Source organism: Solanum tuberosum, unplaced genomic scaffold (assembly GCF_000226075.1).
Source record: "Solanum tuberosum cultivar DM 1-3 516 R44 unplaced genomic scaffold, SolTub_3.0 scf00150, whole genome shotgun sequence".
Lineage (NCBI taxonomy): Eukaryota > Viridiplantae > Streptophyta > Magnoliopsida > Solanales > Solanaceae > Solanum > Solanum tuberosum.
The window spans coordinates 302,612-323,953 of record NW_006239073.1 but is presented as its reverse complement, the minus strand read 5'-3'; the positions used below and the strand labels follow the sequence as shown (position 1 = coordinate 323,953).

The 21,342-nt window shown below is 30.5% G+C and overlaps 5 protein-coding genes and 1 pseudogene across 5 annotated transcripts; 5 read left to right on the top strand and 1 right to left on the bottom strand.

Moving 5' to 3' along the window:
• The first annotated feature begins 1,420 nt into the window (after positions 1–1,420).
• Positions 1,421–2,056, top strand: LOC107061565 (uncharacterized mitochondrial protein AtMg00810-like). The gene has a single exon (XM_015311004.1). It carries the CDS (start codon positions 1,421–1,423, stop codon positions 2,054–2,056), a length of 636 nt encoding a protein of 211 aa, XP_015166490.1.
• Positions 2,057–2,484: 428 nt separating this feature from the next.
• Positions 2,485–4,254, top strand: LOC102599610 (caffeic acid 3-O-methyltransferase-like; annotated as a pseudogene).
• Positions 4,255–7,508: 3,254 nt separating this feature from the next.
• On the top strand, positions 7,509–9,521 carry LOC102599285 (caffeic acid 3-O-methyltransferase-like). Its single transcript, XM_006352632.2, has 4 exons — positions 7,509–7,934; positions 8,445–8,755; positions 9,060–9,124; positions 9,221–9,521. Exons 1-4 carry the CDS (start codon positions 7,519–7,521, stop codon positions 9,518–9,520), a joined length of 1,092 nt encoding a protein of 363 aa, XP_006352694.2. The 5' UTR covers positions 7,509–7,518; the 3' UTR covers position 9,521.
• A 2,667-nt stretch (positions 9,522–12,188) lies between these two features.
• LOC102598963 (caffeic acid 3-O-methyltransferase-like) lies at positions 12,189–14,859 on the top strand. Its single transcript, XM_006352631.2, has 4 exons — positions 12,189–12,626; positions 13,107–13,420; positions 14,069–14,133; positions 14,376–14,859. Exons 1-4 carry the CDS (start codon positions 12,211–12,213, stop codon positions 14,670–14,672), a joined length of 1,092 nt encoding a protein of 363 aa, XP_006352693.2. The 5' UTR covers positions 12,189–12,210; the 3' UTR covers positions 14,673–14,859.
• A 94-nt stretch (positions 14,860–14,953) lies between these two features.
• Positions 14,954–17,278, bottom strand: LOC102598635 (cytochrome b5-like). The gene is made up of 3 exons (XM_006352630.2): positions 16,969–17,278; positions 15,814–15,880; positions 14,954–15,403 (listed from the first exon to the last, which is right to left on the bottom strand). The coding sequence occupies exons 1-3, from the start codon at positions 17,044–17,046 to the stop codon at positions 15,150–15,152; spliced, it is 399 nt and encodes a 132-aa protein (XP_006352692.1). The 5' UTR covers positions 17,047–17,278; the 3' UTR covers positions 14,954–15,149.
• Positions 17,279–18,734: 1,456 nt separating this feature from the next.
• On the top strand, positions 18,735–20,324 carry LOC102598294 (uncharacterized). Its single transcript, XM_006352629.2, has one exon. The coding sequence runs from the start codon at positions 19,001–19,003 to the stop codon at positions 19,979–19,981; it is 981 nt and encodes a 326-aa protein (XP_006352691.1). The 5' UTR covers positions 18,735–19,000; the 3' UTR covers positions 19,982–20,324.
• Positions 20,325–21,342: the final 1,018 nt, after the last annotated feature.

Genomic DNA, 21,342 nt, shown 5'->3' with positions numbered 1-21,342 from the left:
TTTTCGGGAAAATTACGCAAAATGTCCGTAAGGTTATATTTTTTACACAAAATATAGTTAATTAAAAAAATAAATTATTTATTACTATAGTCTATATATGGCCATTCGACACTTTTCCTAGCCCGTGTCTTCGGCTTGCTAGTGTTGTTGTTCTTCTTCTTCCTTACGTACAAACGTGAATAGTTTTGAGCGAATTGTTTATGAAAAGATTTAAAATATCGAGAAAATTTCATATCAATAATCTGAACTGTTTAGAGGTGATTTCAAGTTGATCGAGATTAAATAGTCAATATATACTTTATGTATAGTTCAACTATATTAAGTTTTTTTTAAGTATATCATAATGTGTAGTCAATTATAACACATGTATAGATACTTTATATTGCATAATTAGTGTATATATTTTCTATGACTTTTGACAAGATATAATACATAGTCAGCCTATACTTCCTATAACTTTTAAACATATTGGGATAAGACTGACTCTGATACCATATAAAGATATATATGTCACAATTCATCACCATACTTCAATCTCAGGACTGTCATAGTGCAAGCCCATGATATTTTCACCAAATCATATTCTCTAAAAGGTATCTTTAATTTAAAACAAAAATATGTCTTCACTGAAACTTGCTTCAATAACAACTTTAATTGTCACTAATGCTTTCATTTTGCATTGAAAAATTGTTAGTTTGGAGGGTACAGATGACAAGTCAATAGATGGCGAGGGGAATAAATGGTAGTATAATGGAGAATGAAACTAATTATTAAACGAAACTTGAAAGATATTTTTGATTTTTCTCCCTTTATATTATTTTATGACTTAGATATAGGAGTTGTCAACTTTTAAACTTGTAATTAAATGATGTCTCTTTCACCGATAAACCCATACTTAGAATTAAATGATAAATTAAATTTTCAAAATGACTTTTTGAGGCTTTAAGCTAGATTGTATCAAAATTGAAAAATGGTAGTGAGCTGGTAAATAAAAATGTAAGCTGTCACCACAATTTATGAGCAATGCTCTTTTTTAGGAATCTAAAGTATTAGCTAGGTGTGCAACCAAATTGATTCTCATCTCAATAGTGTATTAATTTGACCAATAAATATAAGGTATTACTTATTTCTTTTTAAAGTTTTAATTATTATTTAATAGTAATGTTAGTTATAAATAAAATTCACAATTTACGTAAAGCAATTGCGCCTAACAGACACATAAGTACCTTCATTAATTCATATGCTAACTTAGAATTTTATGTATCTTTGTTTCAATATTCTAAAATTTACAACCGCAAAAATACTCCCTTCGTTCATTTTTAGCTTTTTATTATATTAAAACGGACTTAAGCAAGCTTCAAGGCAATGGAATGTGAAATTAACTCAGGCCCTATTAGCTGCTGGTTTTCAGCAAAGTCATATGGATTACTCCTTGTTGATCAAAAGGTCAGCTGAAGGCATTGTGATTGTCTTGATTTATGTTGATGATTTGTTAGTCACTGGTAGTAGCATGAAGCTGATTAATGACACTAAACAAGTTGTGAAGGACAACTTCAAAATCAAAGACCTTGGACCTTTGAGATACTTTCTAGGAATAGAATTTGCCCGGAACTCTAAAGGGATTCTCATGCACCAGAGGAAGTATGCATTGGAGATAATTTCAGACTTGGGTTTAGGAGGGTCGAAACCTATTGCCACACCTGTTGAAATGAATGTCAAATTAACTACTATGATTTTTGATAAACATGTAGGTTCTTCATCTGATTCACTACTATCAGATATTGGTGAATATCAGAGACTTGTTGGGAGGTTGATTTACTTAACCATTACTAGACCGGATTTGTCTTATGCTGTTCAAAACTTAAGTCAGTTTATGAATGCACCAAAGAGGTCTCATATGGATGCTGCTGTTAGAGTTGTAAGATACATCAAACAGGACCCAGGTTCAGGCATTTTTTTGGCTGCACAATCTTCTGGTTCTTTACAAGCATATTGTGATGCTGATTGGGGATCCGGTCTTGATACTAGGAGGTCCATCACTGGGTATATGAGCTAGCTTTTGGGGTGTGAGTTAGACCTAAGACCTAATTTAACAAAAACATATTTTAATTTTTATCAGATCAAGATGAAAATATAATATACATTTTTCTTATTCTTATCTTTAATATTAATAATTATTTATTTCTTAAATTATTTTCTAAGACTATACATCAACTAATATGAATATTATGATAAAATTTTCATTATATTAATCATTATTACTTAAATAAAGTGAGTGTATTCGGCCTAACAAACCCTTGAACACCTTCATTAATTGAGTTATCAAAATATTCGGCCGTAGATAATTCATTAAATAAATGGAATTAATAAAAGTACTTTCACACTCTATATATATTGTATGAAGAACATGTCTTAAAATTCATAAGCTACGACTTTCATTCCTCTAAAAAAAAAAAACAGATCAAACGCCTTCGAGTTATTGTTATTTCAAGAAATGGACATGGCTTTATCAATGGATAATATTGTTATATCCAATGAAGAAGAAATTTCTATGATGAAAGCTATGCATCTTCCTTGTGGTGTATATCTTAACATGGTTTTAAAAGCTGCCATTGAACTTGACCTATTTGAAATTATAGCAAAATCAACTACTCAAAAACTATCTTCTTATGAAATTGCATCTCAAATTCCCACAAAAAACCCTAATGCCTCACTTGTTCTTGAAAGGATTCTAAGGTTTCTTGCTAGTCAATCTTTTCTCACATGCAACATTACAAAAAATGATGATGGAAATGTTCACACATCATATAATTTAACTCCATTGAGCCAAAGTTTAATCTCAGATAAAGATGGATCATCAATTGCTCCCTTTTTACTACTGAATGCTGAATCAGTTGTTGTTAATTCTTGGTAAGGTCACTTGTTTCATTAGTTAAGTAACTTTGACACTATCAAGTCACCTGAAAGATAACTGCACGTGATCGTGATCATGATCATTATGAATAATAAGAGTAGTAAGTAATTAACTTGAAAAAACAAGGCAAGTTTATACTGACGGTGTAAAAATACATTATTCTCATGTCAACGGAGTATAAATCATGTAACTTAATTAATCCCTTGTTTTTAATTTGTGATCTTATATTAGTAAATATTAATCAATTGTATATACATTGTGACCTTTTTTTCTTTTTTTTTCAAGTTTTCATTTGAAAGATGCAATATTAGAGGGTGAAATACCATTCAACAAAGCTCATGGAATGCATGCATTTGAATACAATGGAAAAGATAGTAGAATGAATGAGGTATTCAACAAAGCTATGCAAAACAATCACTTGCATTGAAATGAAGAGAATTGTTGAGTGTTACAAAGGGTTCCAAGGAGTAAAAGAGATAATAGATGTGGGAGGTGGACTTGGAATATCATTAGCTTCTATAATTTCCAAGTATCCTAATATCAAGGGTACTAATTTTTGACCTACCTTTTGTCAATCAAAGATGCCCCTACTTATGAAGGTAACTATCAAAACTATATATATTATAATTTATTTCAGAGTATTGATGAAACATGTTAGAATATTTGTATATTTCCTATTCCTTTGAAAAAAATGATAAACTTCAAACAATTTCTTTTATTAATTTAACTATCTCTATGTCTACTTGAATCGAATATTTTGAATACCAACTAGGATTTACAACACTAATAAATCACATAATTTATCATTAGTGCTAATTTTTTTGTGAAATAAAAGAGAAAGATGAAATTAATTAGCTTCAAATACTCTTGCTTTCTATATCAGGCATAGAGCATGTTGGAGGAGACATGTTGAAGAGTGTTCCTCAAGGGGAGTTAATCATTCTGAAGGTCAGTATTCTTTGTCATATATGATATATATTTTTATAATTGAAATTTAGTACGTCTAGCAATCTCTGACTTGATAATAATAACAAATGTAGGCAATACTTCATAATTGGGATGATGACGATTGCGTGAAAATATTGAAGAATTGTTGGAGAGCTTTACCAAATGATGGTAAAGTAGTTGTAATTGAACAAATACAGCCAGAATATCCAGAGACTAATCTTCTCTCTAAGCATTCATTTACTTTGGACATATCAATGATGATTATGTTTGATGGAGGCAAAGAAAGAACAAAACAACAATTTGAAGATTTGGCTAAACAAGCTGGATTTGCATCTCTTAAAGTTGTGGCTCGAGCATATTATTATTGGATCATGGAATTCTACAAGTATTAATTACCTATACTTTAATTAATTCTGCTACAATAACACTCTCTTTGTTCTAATTTATGTGACACTGTTCGAATTTTGAGAGTTAAACTTTTTAATTTGATCATGAATTCGGACATATATAGATATTTGGACACTATATATGTAAGAATCACGGTCAAAACAGAAAATCATTGAACTCTTGTAATTCGAAAGATAGACATATAACTTGGGACAAAAGGAGCTAGTAAGTCTTTATTTATAGAATAAAAAAAGTTGATTGATTTATGTATTTACTGGCTATTTCCAATTATGTTTGTTTGTTCGCTGCTTATGTAACATGATTTTCCTTGAATTAAAAGAAGGTCCTAAAATTATCTTGGATTTTTTTAAAAATATTTCTGTAATTATTTTTTAGTGTTTGATTGATGAAAGCGTTGATTTTCCTTTGGTTCAAATTAAATATATAACAAATATATATATATATATATATAAAATTTATTTATTATTTATATGGATCTAGATTGACGCACATGCTTGATCCAAATTTAATTCCTTCAATATGCCTCACATTAAATCGATCGATATATAAAATGAAACTTTTTGTCATTATATAATAATAAATTTAATGATTCATACAATAAAATTTAAATAATTATCTAAACAAATATTATATTTAAACTAACGACATAATAACACGATAACAACCATCCAACAAGTCACTTTCCTCATTTTAATTATGGTAACCAAATACCATAAAATTAATTGATGACTTCCTCTTGAGTCTTGAGCAACCCGTTTTTCTTACTTTTCAAATGTTTTTTTAATCTTTTTCCACAAGTTGCTTATCAAGAAATAAAAGAAAAGCAGAAAACAAATAATTAAAAAAAATACGTTTCTGCTATTCTATTTTTGCCAAACCCTCTAGCCTACACTAATTTTGTCAAACCCTTTAGGAATCGTTTGGTAAGGGGTAATAATTCCATAAGATAATTTTGTCTCTATTCTATATATTAAACGAATTCTCGTAATATAATTTATTACGATAAAAAGAGGTAATGACAATATAACCCTCACTTTCATTTATTATGATTGGTTTATTTTTCTTCAGTGGTTTTTAAAATAAGTGTGAAGTTATGTTTTCAGACTATCGTGATTATGTGATCATCAATGTGTGTAATAGTATTGTGACTTATAAGTGATAAAACAAATTTTGGTAACTTTGACGCAATTTTTAAAAATATTATATGATCATTTGTGAAATATCAAGGAATAAAGTAAGATAAGAAAACGTATAGATTGATATATTTAAAAATAAAAATAAAAATAAAAAGAGACTGTTGAAATGGGAATAAAGAAAAAGCAAGGGCAATCCTCACAACAACTTATATCAAAAACACTTCTTTTGGCCGATCAATACTCTCTCCGTTAATTTTTATTTGTCTATTTAACATTACATATTTATTTTTTTTAAAATAATTAATATGAATATTTCATCTCAATATCTTGAAAATAATTTAAGAAAAATCAACATGTCGAAAAGTTAAATTATTTTATTTTCATTATAGTCCGGTTCTTTGACGTTTTTCTCGATTAGAGCTAGAAGCCTGTGTACGTGTTCGATGGGTATAATATTCTGCCTAACAAACACTTAAATACCTTCATTAATTCATATCCTAACTTTAATTTTCTCTTATGCCTAACAGACACTTCATTTACTTTTTATTTATCTTTGTGAAGAGGAGAAAATATAAAAAGAAAGACACTGAAACTTGCTTCAATAACAACTTTAATTGTCACTAATGCTTTCATTTTGCATTGGAAAATTGTTTGTTTGGAGGGTACAGATGACAAGTCAATAATAGATGGCGAGGGGAATAAATGGTAGTATAATGAAGGACGAAACTTGAAGGATATTTTTGACTTTTCTCCCTTTGTATTATTTATGACTTAGATGTAGGAGTTGTCAACTTTTAAACTTGAAATTAAATTATGTCTCTTTCACCGATAAACCCATACTTAGAATTAAATGACAAATTAAATTTTCAAAATGGCTTTTGAGGCTTTAAGCTAGGTCACCCTGCATTGTCTCTATTTTTCTCAAGTGTAAGTTGTATCAAAGTTGAAAAATGGTAGTGAGCTGGTAAATAAAAATATAAGGTGTCACCATGAATTATATATGAATTAATTTTTCTATATATGACTTTTTTTTAAAATTAAATTTATGTTAATTCTACTATAAATTATAATTGGATATAACTACAATTAACCTTCACAAAAATTAAAAATGCAAACATATAAATTTTTAAACAAATAATACAACGTACTTAAAAATAACCGAAAATAACAAATATTCAACAAAGTAGTAATTGACATTCACCATGAATTATATATGGTGAATGTTTTAGAAAGAATTTGTTTTATGAAATACGAAAATATAAATGAAATAAAAAATAATAATATAATAATGAAGAGAGAGAAAAATATTCATTTTTGGTGTAAAATTTAGTGCAGTGGGTTGGAGTTGATTACACCAAAAACAGTGATGAGTTTGGGTTGGAGATGCCCTCTAAAGTACTAGCTAGGTGTGCAACCAAATTGATTCTCATCTCAGTAGTGTATTAATTTGATCAATAAATATAAGATATTACTTGATTTAAAAAAAAAACATTATTATTATTTCAAATTAATACTAGTTATTTAAGATGTGGTTTGCACATCATATTAAATAAAATTCACAATATACGTAACGCAATTGCGCCTAACAGACACATAAATACCTTCATTAATTCATATGCTAACTTAGAATTTTATGTATCTTTATTTCAATATTCCAAAATTTACAACCGCAAAAATACTCCCTTCGTTCATTTTTAATTCTTTATTATATTAAAATATGTTTTAATTTTTATCATATCAAGATGAAAATATAATATACATTTTTCATATTTTTATCTTTAATATTAATAATTATTTATTTCTTAAATTATTTTCTAAGACTATACATCAACTAATATGAATATTATGATAAAATTTTCATTATATTAATCATTATTACTTAAATAAAGTGAGTGTATTCGGCCTAACAAACCCTTGAACACCTTCATTAATTGAGTTATCAAAATATTCGGCCGTAGATAATTCATTAAATAAATGGAATTAATAAAAGTACTTTCACACTCTATATATATTGTATGAAGAACATGTCTTAAAATTCATAAGCTACGACTTTCATTCCTCTAAAAAAAAAAAGGCAGATCAAACGCCTTCGAGTTATTGTTATTTCAAGAAATGGACATGGCTTTATCAATGGATAATATTGTTATATCCAATGAAGAAGAAATTTCTATGATGAAAGCTATGCATCTTCCTTGTGGTGTATATCTTAACATGGTTTTAAAAGCTGCCATTGAACTTGACCTATTTGAAATTATAGCAAAATCAACTACTCAAAAACTATCTTCTTATGAAATTGCATCTCAAATTCCCACAAAAAACCCTAATGCCTCACTTGTTCTTGAAAGGATTCTAAGGTTTCTTGCTAGTCAATCTTTTCTCACATGTAACATTACAAAAAATGATGATGGAAATGTTCACACATCATATAATTTGACTCCATTAAGCCAAAGTTTAATCTCAAATAAAGATGGAACATCAATTGCACCCTTTTTACTATTGTCTACTGATCCAGTTGCTGTTAATTCTTGGTGAGATTTCATGTTTTCTCATACTTGAATCATTGAGTTAAACAACTAATTTTATATTATCAAGTCACCTGAAAGATAACTGCACATGATCATGATCATTATGAAAAATAAGGCAAGTTTTCTTACAATGTAGTATTTTTATTGGCCGTCTTCTTCTTTTTTTGGGACATTGTTTCGTTAAATGACCATCTTTTTATTTATTTAACAAGTTATGGGCCTTTTAGACAATATGTTAATTAATTAAAGATTTATTTTCAACAAATTAAAATTAAAATCTTATAGCAAACGTTAGACCATAGAGATGAAATAAAAAAGGTGGCCCAGCTAAAAAAAGATAAACTGACACATAAATCAGTCTAAAATACACTGACTATGTAAAAATACATTATTCTCATGTCAATGGAGTATTAATTATGTAACTTAATTAATCCCTTGTTTTTCATTTGTGATCTTAAATTAGTAAATATTAATTGTATATACATTGTGACCTTTTTCTTCTTTTTTTTCAAGTTTTCATTTGAAAGATGCAATATTAGAGGGTGAAATACCATTCAACAAAGCTCATGGAATGCATGCATTTGAATACAATGGAAAAGATAGTAGAATGAATGAGGTATTCAACAAAGCTATGCAAAACATCACTTGCATTGAAATGAAGAGAATTGTTGAGTGTTACAATGGGTTCAAAGGAGTAAAAGAGATAATAGATGTGGGAGGTGGACTTGGAATATCATTAGCTTCTATAATTTCCAAGTATCCTAATATCAAGGGTACTAATTTTGACCTACCTTTTGTCATCAAAGATGCCCCTACTTATGAAGGTAACTATCAAAACTATATGTATTATAATTTATTTCAGAGTATTGATGGAACATGATAGAATATTCGTATATTTCCTATTCCTTTTGAAAAAAATGATAAACTTCAAACAATTTATTTTATTAATTTAACCATCTCTATGTCTACTTGAATCGAATATTTTGAATACCAACTAGGATTTACAACACTAATAAATCACATAATATATCATTTAGTGCAATTTTTGTAAAATAAAAGATAATGCACATGCATTTAATTGAGAAAGATGAAATTAAGCTTCAAATACTCTTGCTTTCTATATATTAGGCATAGAGCATGTTGGAGGAGACATGTTGAAGAGTGTTCCTCAAGGGGAGCTAATCATTCTGAAGGTCAGTATTCTTGTCATATATATATTTATATTTTTATAACTGAAAGTTAGTACGTCTAGCAATCTCTGATTTGATAATACTAACAAATGTACGTAGACAATACTTCATAATTGGGATGATGACGATTGCGTGAAAATATTGAAGAATTGTTGGAGAGCATTGCCAAAAGATGGTAAAGTAGTTGTAATTGAACAAATACAGCCAGAATATCCAGAGACAAATCTTCTCTCTAAGCATTCATTTAGTTTTGATATATCAATGATGTTTATATTTCATGGAGGCAAAGAAAGAACAAAACAACAATTTGATGATTTGGCTAAACAAGCTGGATTTACATCTCTCAAAGTTGTGGCTCGAGCATATTATTCTTGGGTCATGGAATTCTACAAGTATTAATTACCTATACTTTAATTAATTTCTGCTACAATAACACCCTTTTTGTTCTAATTTATGTGATACTTTGAATTTTGAGAGTCAAACTTTTTAATTTGATCATGAATTCGGACATATATAGATATTTGGAAACTATATATGTAAGAATCGCGGTCAAAAGAGAAAATCATTTAACTCTTGAAATTCGAAAGATAGACATATAACTTGGGACAAAAGGAGCTAGTAAGTCTTTAATTATAGAATAAAAAGTTGATTGATTTATGTATTTACTGGCTATTTCCAATTATGTTTGTTTGTTCGTTGCTTATGTAACATGATTTTCCTTGAATTAAAGAAGGTCCTAACATTATCTTGGATTTTTTTTATTTCTGTAATTATTTTTTGATGTTTGGTTGGTGAAAGCGTTGATTTTCCTTTGATTCAAATTAAATAAATAAAAAATATATATTTAATTTATTTATTATTTATATGGATCTAGATTGACGGACATGCTTGATCCAAATTTAAGTCTTTCAATATGCCTCACAAGTCACATCAAATCGATTAATATACAAAATAAGATTTTTTGTCATTATATAATAATAAATTTAACGATACAATATAGTACAATTTAAATAATAATCTAAATAAATATTATATTTAAACTAACGATATAATATAACACAATAATAATCATCCAACTAGGATAGGAAGTCACTTTCCTCATTTTAATGATGGTAACCAAATACCATAAAATTAATTAATGATTTCCTCTTGAGCTACCCGTTTTTCTTGCTTTTCAAATGTTTTTTTAATCTTTTTCCACAAGTTGCTTATCAAGAAATAAAATAAAAGCAGAATTTTTTTTAAAAAAAAACACGTTTCTGCTATTCTATTTTTGCCAAACCCTTTAGGAATCGTATGGTAAGGGTAGGGGTGTTCGTGGTTTGGTTCGGATCAATTATTGATTAAAATTAAAATCAAATCAAACTAATCGGTTTTTTAAATTTCTAAAATCAAACCAAATCAAACAAAAAAAATAACCGTCAGTTTGGTTTTTAACGGTTTGGTTCAGTTTTTCTGATTTTTTCGGTTTGAAAGTAATAATTTTTTGAGGACATATGTATCTTGATAGACACAAACACCTAGTACATGAACAATCCACAGGAAAACTATTGTTGATTCAACTATGCAATTAAGCAATATAAGAGTTATCATTACACTTACAAAGTGATTCAATTAAAAGAAAGTGTGACTATCTTATGAAAGGTATGGTAGGTAAAGACTAAAGTAATGAATTTTGATGGACTTGGTCTTAGGATAGTAATAGCTGGGCTAAAATTTAAGTGTTGGGCTTGAGAAAAGGTAAAGTTAAAGATTTAAGTTACTAAAAATTTAACAAAATATCTATATTTTATTTATGAGTAATATAATTATTAATTATAAAATTTATATATCTAATTTATTGGTTTGGTTTGGTTATTTTTGCAGTTGTTTTTAGTAAAACCAAAACCAAAGCAAATAATATCGGCTTTCAAAATTTAAAACCAAACCTAACCAAATCAAATCAAACATCAACATTTTTAATTGGTTTGATTCGGATTGCAGTTCGATTTGATTTTTTAACCATAACCATGAACAACCCTAGAAAGGGGTAATAATTCCATAAGATAATTTTGTCTCTATTCTATATATTAAACTAATTCTCGTAATATAAATTATTATGATAAAAAGAAGTAATGACAATATTAACCCTCACTTTCATTTATTATGAATGATTGGTTTATTTTTCTTCAGTGGTTGTTAAAATAAGTGTGAAGTTACGTTTTCAGACTATCGTGATTATGTGTTCATCAATGTATGTACTTTTAAGTGATAAAACAAACTTTGGTAACTTTGACGCAATTTTTAAAAATAATTATATGATCATTTGTGAAATATCAAGGAATAAAGCAAGATAAGAAGACGTAGATTGATATATTTAAAAAATAAAATAAAAAGAGACTGTTAAAATGGGAACAAAGAAAAAGCAAAGGCAATCTTCACAACAACTTAAATCAAAAGCACTTCTTTTGACCGATAAATATTCTCTCCGTTCATTTTTATTTATCTATTTTTACACGTTACATATGTCTTTCAAAAAATAATAATTAATATGAATATTTTATCTCAATATCCACATTAATCGTTGTATAGATTTTAGATCTTGAAAATAATTTAAGAATAATCAGCATGTCGAAAAGTTGCATTATTTTATTTTCATTATATATGGTCCGGTTCTTTGACGTTTTTTCTCGGGCAGAGCTAGACGCCCGTGTACGTGTTCGATAGGTATAGTATTCTGCCTAACAAACACTTAAATACCTTCATTAATTCATATCCTAACTTTAATTTTTTCTTATGCCTAACAGACACTTCATTTAGTTTTTATGTATCTTTGTTTCAACATTCTAAAATATACTTACAACCAGAAAAAGTATATATATTCTGCCTAACAAATCCTTAAATACCTTCATTAATTAAGTTGTCAAAATATTCGGCCGCACATAATCCATTAAATAAATGGAATTCAAAAAAAAAGTAGTAACAAGTTTCACTCTCTCTATATATATATATATTGTATGAACACATATCTTTAAATTCATAAGTTTAACTTTAATTCTCTAAAAAAAATAAACAGATCGAACGCCTTCGAGTTATTGTTATTTCAAGAAATGGACATGGCTTTATCAATGGATAATATTGCTATATCCAATGAAGAGGAAATTTCTATGATGAAAGCTATGCATCTTCCTTGTGGTTTATTCCTTAACATGGTATTAAGAGCTGCCATGGAACTTGACCTATTTGAGATTATAGCAAAATCAACTACTCAAAAACTATCTTCTTATGAAATTGCATCTCAAATTCCCACAAAAAACCCTAATGCCTCACTTGTTCTTGAAAGGATTTTAAGGTTTCTTGCTAGTCAATCTTTTCTCACATGTAACATTACAAAAAATGATGATGGAAATGTTCACACATCATACAATTTAACTCCATTAAGCCAAAGTTTAATCTCAAATAAAGATGGAACATCAATTGCTCCCTTTTTACTACTATCTACTGATCCAGTTGCTGTTAATTCTTGGTAAGATTTCATGTTTTCTCATACTTGGTTCATTTGAGTTAAACAATTTTGACACTATCAGGTCAGCTAAAAGATAATTGCACGTGACCATCCATGAATAATGAAAGTAATTATTAGTTGCCTGGAAAATAAGACAGATTACCTGCTCTAATGATGTATATATAATGGGAAAGTTGTTTAGTTAATGACCCTCTTTTTATTTTTCTTAAACCTTATGGACCATTTAAACCACTATCTAAATATTTATTTTCAGCAAATTGAAAATCTTATGAGAAATATTGTATTTGTATATGTTAGATGACAGTCTAATACTTTTGTCATGAGTCTCAACTTTTAAAAATATGGACGAAATCTAAACGATAGCATAAAAAATAGATATTTATGTAAACCAACCTATTATAACATGTTAAAATACACTGAAGGTGTGATCTTAGATTAATGTTAATTAATTGGATATATATGTTGTGACTTTTTGTTAAGGTTTCATTTCAAAGATGCAATTTTAGAGGGTGAGATACCATTCAACAAGGCCCATGGGGTGCATGCATTTGAATACCATGGAAAAGATAGTAGATTTAATGGAGTATTCAACAAAGCTATGCAAAATGTCACTTGCATTGACATGAAGAGAATTCTCGAGTGTTACAATGGATTCCAAGGAGTAAAAGAGATAATAGATGTGGGAGGTGGACTTGGAATATTATCATTAGCTTCTATAATATTCAAGTATCCTAATATCAAGGGTATTAATTTTGACCTACCTCATGTCATCAAAGATGCCCCTACTTATAAAGGTAACTATCAAAACCATATATATTATACACTTTTTTTTTCTTTAGTACCAAGTATATTGATTGAATAGTGATCATATATATTGTTGTGTTAGGTAATAATATAGCAATTACAACTCAAGAAGTTATATTAATTAAGTACTTTGTTGTGTATACCGGAGAAAATCTACTAACAAACTTTGACAAATCGCTAATTTGCTCATTTTGGATTAGGCTTGTCGATAGAAATGAGGCCTACTTTCACACCAAATATCACCAAAAATTGAACTTTAAACAAAAGTCGGTTTCAAGCATTTATTTATCTACTTGAATTGGATATATTGAATACCAAGTAAGATTTAGAATCCTATTAAATCACATTATATCACCAATTATTTTTGTATCACTTTTTAAAATTTTTAGAGATAATAAGCGATTTCATCAAGGGAATTCTAAGGTAATTAAGTTATTTATCTTAATATGTTATTATTAATCAAGAACTTTTTATATAGCTAATACGATCCTCGTAAATTTTAAATACTAATTTGTTAAGAATTAATGACGATATGGCCTCATCTAGTACTAATATTTGTAATATAAAATATAATGATATGCATTAATTGATATTGAAAGATTAAATTAAGCTCTAACCACTCTTGTTTGCTATATTAGACATAGAGCACGTTGGAGGAGACATGTTTAAGAGTGTTCCTCAAGGGGAGCTAATCCTTCTCAAGGTCAGTATATATATATATATATAAATATATAATACTTTTTATTTTCTATCTATGTGTCACTCGATCTCTTTTTATTAATATAAATATAAAAGAATGATATATTTTATTTAATGGACGTTTCTATTAGCTATTGAATCCTCTTAGCTTCTTGTCTGTTTATTTTTTTTGTATTTTGAGCCCCTGGCTCCACCACTATCTGCAAGTACGTTTAGCAATCTCTGACTTTGTAATAATAAATGTAGGCAATACTTCTTGATTGGGATGATGAATATTGCTTGAAAATATTAAAGAATTGTTGGAGAGCATTGCCAAAAGATGGTAAAGTTGTTGTAATTGAACAAATGCAATCAGAATATCCAGAGACTAATCTTATTTCTAAGAATTCATTTAGTGTTGATATGTTAATGATGACTATGCTTGATGGAGGCAAAGAAACAACTAAGCAACAATTTGAAGATTTGGCTAAACAAGCTGGATTTACTGTTTTGAAAATTGTGGCTCGAGCATATTATTGTTGGGTTATTGAATTGTACAAGTAGTATATGAAAAACTCTGTGTTAATTTGACTGGTGTCACATAAATTGTGACAGAAGGAAGGTTAAATAAGTTTATGTATTAACTGTCTATTTCCAATTATGTAATAAATTTTCCATGAAGGTCCTAAACATTATAAAAGGACTTCAATTATGTTTATTTTGGAAGTGTTTTTTTTTTCCTTCGATAACTATAGTGCAATAAAACTATAGTTATATGACCATCTACGAAATTTACGTACCCATCGAGGAATAAGTGATAATATCCTCATAGCCTAGAAACCAAGTTCACGAGACGTAGATTGATATATTTAACAACAAAATGAAAAAGGAAAGTTAAAGCAAATGCATTCTCACAATCACAGAAATCAACATACCATAACTGTTCCCAGAAAGGTTTGCCTGGCTAGCTAACAAAGAAAAGGTTTTTTTTTCGTTCTTCTAACGTCTCGCTGATTTCAATTCTTGTTATGAGATCACAATTCAAGTTGACTGTTTGGTGTAGAAGCGGAGGCCAACAGCAACTCCCAAAATAATCAAAGGAACCAAGAACTGGAGGATCTTGATGATGAACTCTGTTGTTTTGTCCTGGTTGTAATGAGGCTGTTTTGGAGGAGTGTACTTTACACTTGTTGGGATGGTTGAAGAATCGATTTCTCCTACATAATACTCGTCCAACATTGCTCGAGCACTACTGCTGTGTCCGACATCCTCAAAATCATCAGTTGCATCCTTTCCTGCACACAACAACCATCACGAGCCCATGAACCTATCGAATTTGTCTAGCATTTCAGAGATGGCACAATCTGGCAGTCAGCAAAGTTCGACTGAACTTTACACACACACACATTGGTGCATACTTGAGATTACTAAAAATTGAATACAAAAATACAGAGTGGGTAAAATTCAGCTACTTTAATGTGACAATGTATCAGGGTCTCATAAACCAGTGTCTGCTACAAAATTACATAGTTTTTCGTATTTAAGTTGTCTAGCATTTCAGAGATGGCTCATCTGGATTTCAGTGATGTTCGAGTGAACTTGACACACAAACAAATATTGGTGCATATGTATGTAAGATTACAAAAAATTGAATACAAAATACTGTGATGTTCTTCCGCAAGAATAATACGTCCTACTATTTTACCTGTTGCAGACAACAAAACATCATCACCACCTGGGTGATCGTCCAAGAATTTTGTCACATCATACACCTGTTCAAATAAGATGCAACGTATGAAAAAAGCTAAAGACACTTGAAAAGGGAAAAATCGGAGGAAGAATTTGATACATTTGCTTCCAACTATTGAACACATTTGATAAAATTATAACAGCAAAATAAGTACATTGCCAAAAGCAAGTGCTACTAACATCACTTCCAAAACTAAACCAAAAAGGAATGGAGGCGTTGATCCAAGTCGACGACAGGTGATGCTAGCTACTTGATTAGCATACAAGTCTTTTTTAATTAACAGGAATTATAAGATTAGAAACCAACCTTCTAAACTAGCTATCACTGATTTTCTCATATGTGTTATTAGGTGTGAAGGAAAACATTCTTTTGGAGCAAAAAGGTAAGTGGACAATGAAGTAGAGAATGAGGAGTCAAGCATGTAAACAAAATTTGGAAATCATACTTTAGACACACCCTACAACATATGTTGTTTTCACTCTCCAAAAATGTGCATATCGGATCCTCCAAAAAGTAATGCATTTTTAGAAGGATTTGACACGGGTGCTACAACATTTTTGGAGAGTTGAAGCAACATAGCCGCTAAACTTAGGACTCACAAAATTTAAAAGATGCAATTTCTTTCATCCACAAATATTCAATCAACAAAGCAAGAAGATAATACCATACAAGAGGAGATCAGCCACACCCTATCCCATTCACCCCTCTTTCCCAAAACCAATTAAAGTGCAGGGGAGAAGTAGGAGAGTAGAGATAAAAATAAACAAACATGAGTTATTGGTACATTCGTGGGACTGCTCCATCTTTATCTAAAGGTTTCGAGTTTGAATCATCCCAAATGGGCCTAGCAGTGGGTGATCCAAGATTTAGTCTAAAATACAATGTGGGACACCAAATACCGAATGGAAAACCAAAAAAGAAATAAAATAATAATAAAAATACAACACATAAGTACTCCAATAAAGATTGAATCTTTTTTACAAAGTAGAGATAAAGATTGGATCTTTTCACAGATCTCACAATAAAAACCACAAATTGTAGCTACCCACTTAATATAACATCAAAAGAAGAAAGCTTTAATTAGCACAAATGAGATAGAAAATTTTATACCTTGCCACTAATAATGAGCCAACAATCCTTGGCATTGTTGTGCTGGGAGACCTCAGCTAAATTGAAGACTTTACCCATTTATAGACAAATTCTATTTTGTTAGAAAACAGAAAGACTAATCAGATATTGATTTTGGCTCTTCAAGACCCTATATGGAAAGGCTTGAAGAGGGAGTGTGTTGATTGTTGTTTGTAAATTGTACAGGTGTGTGGAATGGCAGGAAGGGGTTGTTGAGTTAATAAATAAAGAGGAAAAAACCCATAAAGGGGGTTTGGTGAGATCTTGATGATGGAGGATATAGTTGGACCATCACTTGTCAAACCAAACAAGATGGGAAGTTAGGTAGATACAATACTTGTGTTTATTTTTACAAGGCGGAGAATCGAACATTCAAATAATTAGATAAGTACGGAAAATAACTCTAATTTTTGTGTGAATTAATAATTTCTTCTTCAAATTATTGATGCCTTAAAACTACTTATTTACTTGATTAATTGAATTTAAATACACCCTCAATTTTGCAATATGAGTCAAATACACCCTTCAATTCTATTAAGAATCAGATGCTCCTACAAGAGTTTGAGACCATTTGTTATGTCACGTGGCAGATGGAAGTGTATCTAAGTTTAATTAGTCAAGCAGACATTAAGACTGTCAATAATTTTAGGATGGAACTAATAATTTATGCTAAGTTCAAAGATATTTTCAATGTTTCTTCTATTAAGTATTCAATCGGTTGAACTATTGTAATCCATCATATAATTAACTAGTATGTGAACTGACTTTATAACTAGCATCATAGTCTAAAAGGTTTTCACTGAAGAGGAGAAAATATAAAAAGAAAGACCTACAATCAAATCAATGAGTGCTCAACAGACTTGGAAAATTTTGGTCTGGTTGTTGAGTGAGGTGCTATTTGAAGCACATAAGTTCACCTAATTGTTAACTTATTTTATTCACTTTCCACTTTTTATAGACATATTATTTTCTACAGCAATATGTTTATAACTGTATATTCACTTGTAAATTAATTATTCTTTTATAATTGTCATATGTGTATTTTTCATAATAATTGTATGCATATGTATGTTTGATTGTATATATACAATGTGAAATTACATAAATAAATTTCTACTAATTTTCACAAAGAGTCGCAGCACAAAGCAAGAAAATAGGAAAAGTTAAATATTTGTGAATTTTAAATATTTCTTCTTTTTTTTCAGCTAGGAAAAGTTAGCACAACGATACGTAAAAATAACACTATTAATTTTGTTGATCTTGATTGGAGAAGCAGACACAGTGAGTATATTGATTTTCGAAAGTTTTGTGTTCAACCTAACCATTAAAAATTGTTTGAAGTAGTATTAGAATATTGACGAGCGAGATTTGTCTATGTATCTTAGATTAATGTGAATCACACTAGACACATATATCTGGTGTGATTCGCATATATCTAGGATACCAGATACGCAGGCAATATATGAGAGTGGCGAGCGAGATGGGATGGAGGCAAGGGAGAAAAATGAGTTTTGTCTATGTATTGAATCCACTTGGATATCGTGTATCTAGAACAAATCACGCCTAATTTTTACTCATGGATTCCGAAATGCATGTATCTAAACTCACAAAATCTTATTAAATTCGTAATATTACAAATTAATTTATATTTAATTAGCTCATAAATTAGTGAAATTTTTATAAGTTATCCCCTTAATTGACAAAATGGCACAATCCTTTTAATTGCGCAAAATAATCCTATTCGCTCGTGTAAATCTCTCCCCTGCATACCCCAGGCCCAAGTACTATGGGCCGTAAGGAACCACCAATCTTGTACTATTGTGTGCTTCTAGGCTTCCGGCCCATTCCAAATGGCTGCACCACCCACCACCAACTACCAACAACCACCCCACCACCGCCATCACCTCTGCCACCGCCTCCCACATAAATCCACCACCCCACCCACCCAAAAAACCTAATTTTTCCAATACCCAAAACTTGAAAAGCACAATATCTACTCAATTCCTCAATATCCATGGCTACTCCTTCATCTCCCCCACCCCTCCTCCTCCCACCTCCTGAATCAAATCAACCCCAAATCTCCCCAAACCCCCTAATCCCATCACCCCAGAAAAAAACTCAACCTATACCATGGACCCATCAAGAAACTTTCAATTTAATCCAAGCTTATCAGGAAAAATGGTACTCTCTCAAAAAGGGTCAGCTCAAAGCTAGCCAATGGGAAGAAGTCGCCATTACAGTCGCAGCTCGTTGCGGCTTCGATGAGCCGTCGAAATCCGCTACCCAATGTCGTCACAAGATCGAGAAGCTCCGGAAACGTTATCGGGCCGAGAGACTCAAACCCTACCCGAATTCCTGGCAGTATTTTGATCTAATGGACCGTATGGAACGTGGGCCTTTACCGATTGCTGCTCATCCTGTTGCAATGGTGAAATGCCAGAATTCGAATTCTACGTCTGATCAGAGGTATTATGATACTGATAGTGATGAGGTTGATGTTAGTTTTATGGATTTGAGGAAAAATAAGTGTAAAAGTATTAATCATATTGTTCGTGGTGAAATGGGTATGATGGGTGTTAATGTTGTTGCTGATAATAGAAATATGAATAGGATGGTGAAAGATCGAAACTTTGACCCTATGAGAGGGATGAGGAATACAATGAATGAGAAAAGAAAAGGGTATTTCGAGAATGTAGGTATTAATAACGATGATGATGATAATGTTGAGGAAGAGGTGGATGAAGAGGAAGACGACGAGGATGGAGAAGGAAGCGTTGGAGGGAGTGAATTAGCTGCAGAGATAAGGGGATTTGCCGAGAGGTTTATGAGAATGGAGAGTAAAAAGATTGAGATGATGAAGGAGACAGAGAGGTTTAGGATGGAAATGGAGAAAAGGAGAATGGAAATGATTCTTGAAACACAGAGGAATCTAATTGATACTATCAATAGTGTCGTTGGATCGCATAAGAAAGTGAAGGTTGCTCATGAATTTTGAACTCGTTTGCAACATTTCTTGGTATGGAAAGAAGTGGTTGATGCTAAAAAGAAATCGAGGTTTCATCAAGTTTACGCCTATTTAAAATTTGTTTCCAAGAAAATGGCTTCGATTTTCAAGTGTTAAGCATAGTGGGATGTTCTTATTTATGGGGCATTTTCATTCTTCTAACATTTGTTTCTTAATTATTGTTAGGAATAATTAGCATTTCTGTCACTTGTCTTAGTAGAAATGTAAATTTATTCTGTGCTGGATTTGAGCTAACCAAACAAATTCAGAGTACTCTTGGTTGGTTGTTCAACATCAACAATGCAATAAGATAGATCCTTTTTTCAGTTGTTAACTTATGGCTGCTTTCTTCCTTCTTATGTTCTAATGATTCATGCTTTTCAATTGGCATCTGCTGTGAAAACTATATACTTGTTTGTATGATCCCACAACCAATGATCAAGCTGTAAGTGAAATGTATTTTGTATATATTTTGTAAAAGTTTGGTTCTTGGTACCCTGTTTTCATAAATGATGTGATTTTGCTTTCCTTGAGCCGAGGGTCTATCGGAAACAGCCTCTGGGTATGTTGTTGTTGGTTCTTGGTACCCTATATCAATATGATTTACAATCCAGATGCCATAACTTTACAGGAAGGGATTTGATAGTATAGTAGAACTGTTGCAGGTTATGAGAATTTGCTTGTTCCTACATTCATTGTTGTTCTTACTGTCAAATCTGCAGGCACTCATTTTCATTTCCTTGATATGGTATAGGTGGTTTCTTTATCTTCTGTTTTGCGTGCAGCTTTCTTGGGAGGATAGTAGTACCTCTTCTTTAACATCTTTGGGTGACGCTTAGATTATGTTCAAAGTTTAAAGACTACGTGAAAAACGAAGAATCGTGCGACCTTGTCAAAGTTGAGCAGAATGAAGCATACACCAGATTTTAATGAGTTGAAATGTCATAAATTGGGATTTCACACCATATCCCAATATGTGAAAAAGGCTAGACACCACCAATTTGCATTAGCGCACCCTCAGGAGAAAAAAAAACTGTATATAAAGGCATTGCTTTTATACAGAAGTCTTCAAATGTTGGCCATATTATTTTCCAACGTAGATTTTACATAAAATGGGTTCCAGGGCTAAGAGCTGCTTTATAAGTTTACAAAATCATATGAAGTTATATATATTTAAAAAGGCTTGTCTGATGCATTTAGATTCTTCTATTACAAGATTTAGGATCATGAAAAATACAAGTGATCTTAAAGGACATCTATATTAGTTGTTTGAACTTTAAAGGTCTCAGATTTACTATTAGCAGGAATGACATTTTTTTGGCTCTGGCTCTGTCATACTTGAGTCACAACAA

Excerpts from the sequence above, each read along its gene's own strand:
- LOC102598635 (XM_006352630.2), bottom strand. The coding sequence starts at position 17,046 with ATGGGTAAAGTCTTCAATTTAGCTGAGGTCTCCCAGCACAACAATGCC. Across the intron at positions 15,881-16,968 it reads GGCTCATTATTAGTGGCAAG|GTGTATGATGTGACAAAATT; the intron begins GTATAAAATTTT and ends TTATTTGAACAG. Across the intron at positions 15,404-15,813 it reads TGTTTTGTTGTCTGCAACAG|GAAAGGATGCAACTGATGAT; the intron begins GTAAAATAGTAG and ends TGTTGTGTGCAG.
- LOC102599285 (XM_006352632.2), top strand. The coding sequence starts at position 7,519 with ATGGACATGGCTTTATCAATGGATAATATTGTTATATCCAATGAAGAA. Across the intron at positions 7,935-8,444 it reads CCAGTTGCTGTTAATTCTTG|TTTTCATTTGAAAGATGCAA; the intron begins GTGAGATTTCAT and ends TTTTTTTTCAAG. Across the intron at positions 9,125-9,220 it reads GGGAGCTAATCATTCTGAAG|ACAATACTTCATAATTGGGA; the intron begins GTCAGTATTCTT and ends AAATGTACGTAG.
- LOC102598963 (XM_006352631.2), top strand. The coding sequence starts at position 12,211 with ATGGACATGGCTTTATCAATGGATAATATTGCTATATCCAATGAAGAG. Across the intron at positions 12,627-13,106 it reads CCAGTTGCTGTTAATTCTTG|GTTTCATTTCAAAGATGCAA; the intron begins GTAAGATTTCAT and ends CTTTTTGTTAAG. Across the intron at positions 14,134-14,375 it reads GGGAGCTAATCCTTCTCAAG|GCAATACTTCTTGATTGGGA; the intron begins GTCAGTATATAT and ends TAATAAATGTAG.
- LOC107061565 (XM_015311004.1), top strand. The coding sequence starts at position 1,421 with ATGGATTACTCCTTGTTGATCAAAAGGTCAGCTGAAGGCATTGTGATT.
- LOC102598294 (XM_006352629.2), top strand. The coding sequence starts at position 19,001 with ATGGCTACTCCTTCATCTCCCCCACCCCTCCTCCTCCCACCTCCTGAA.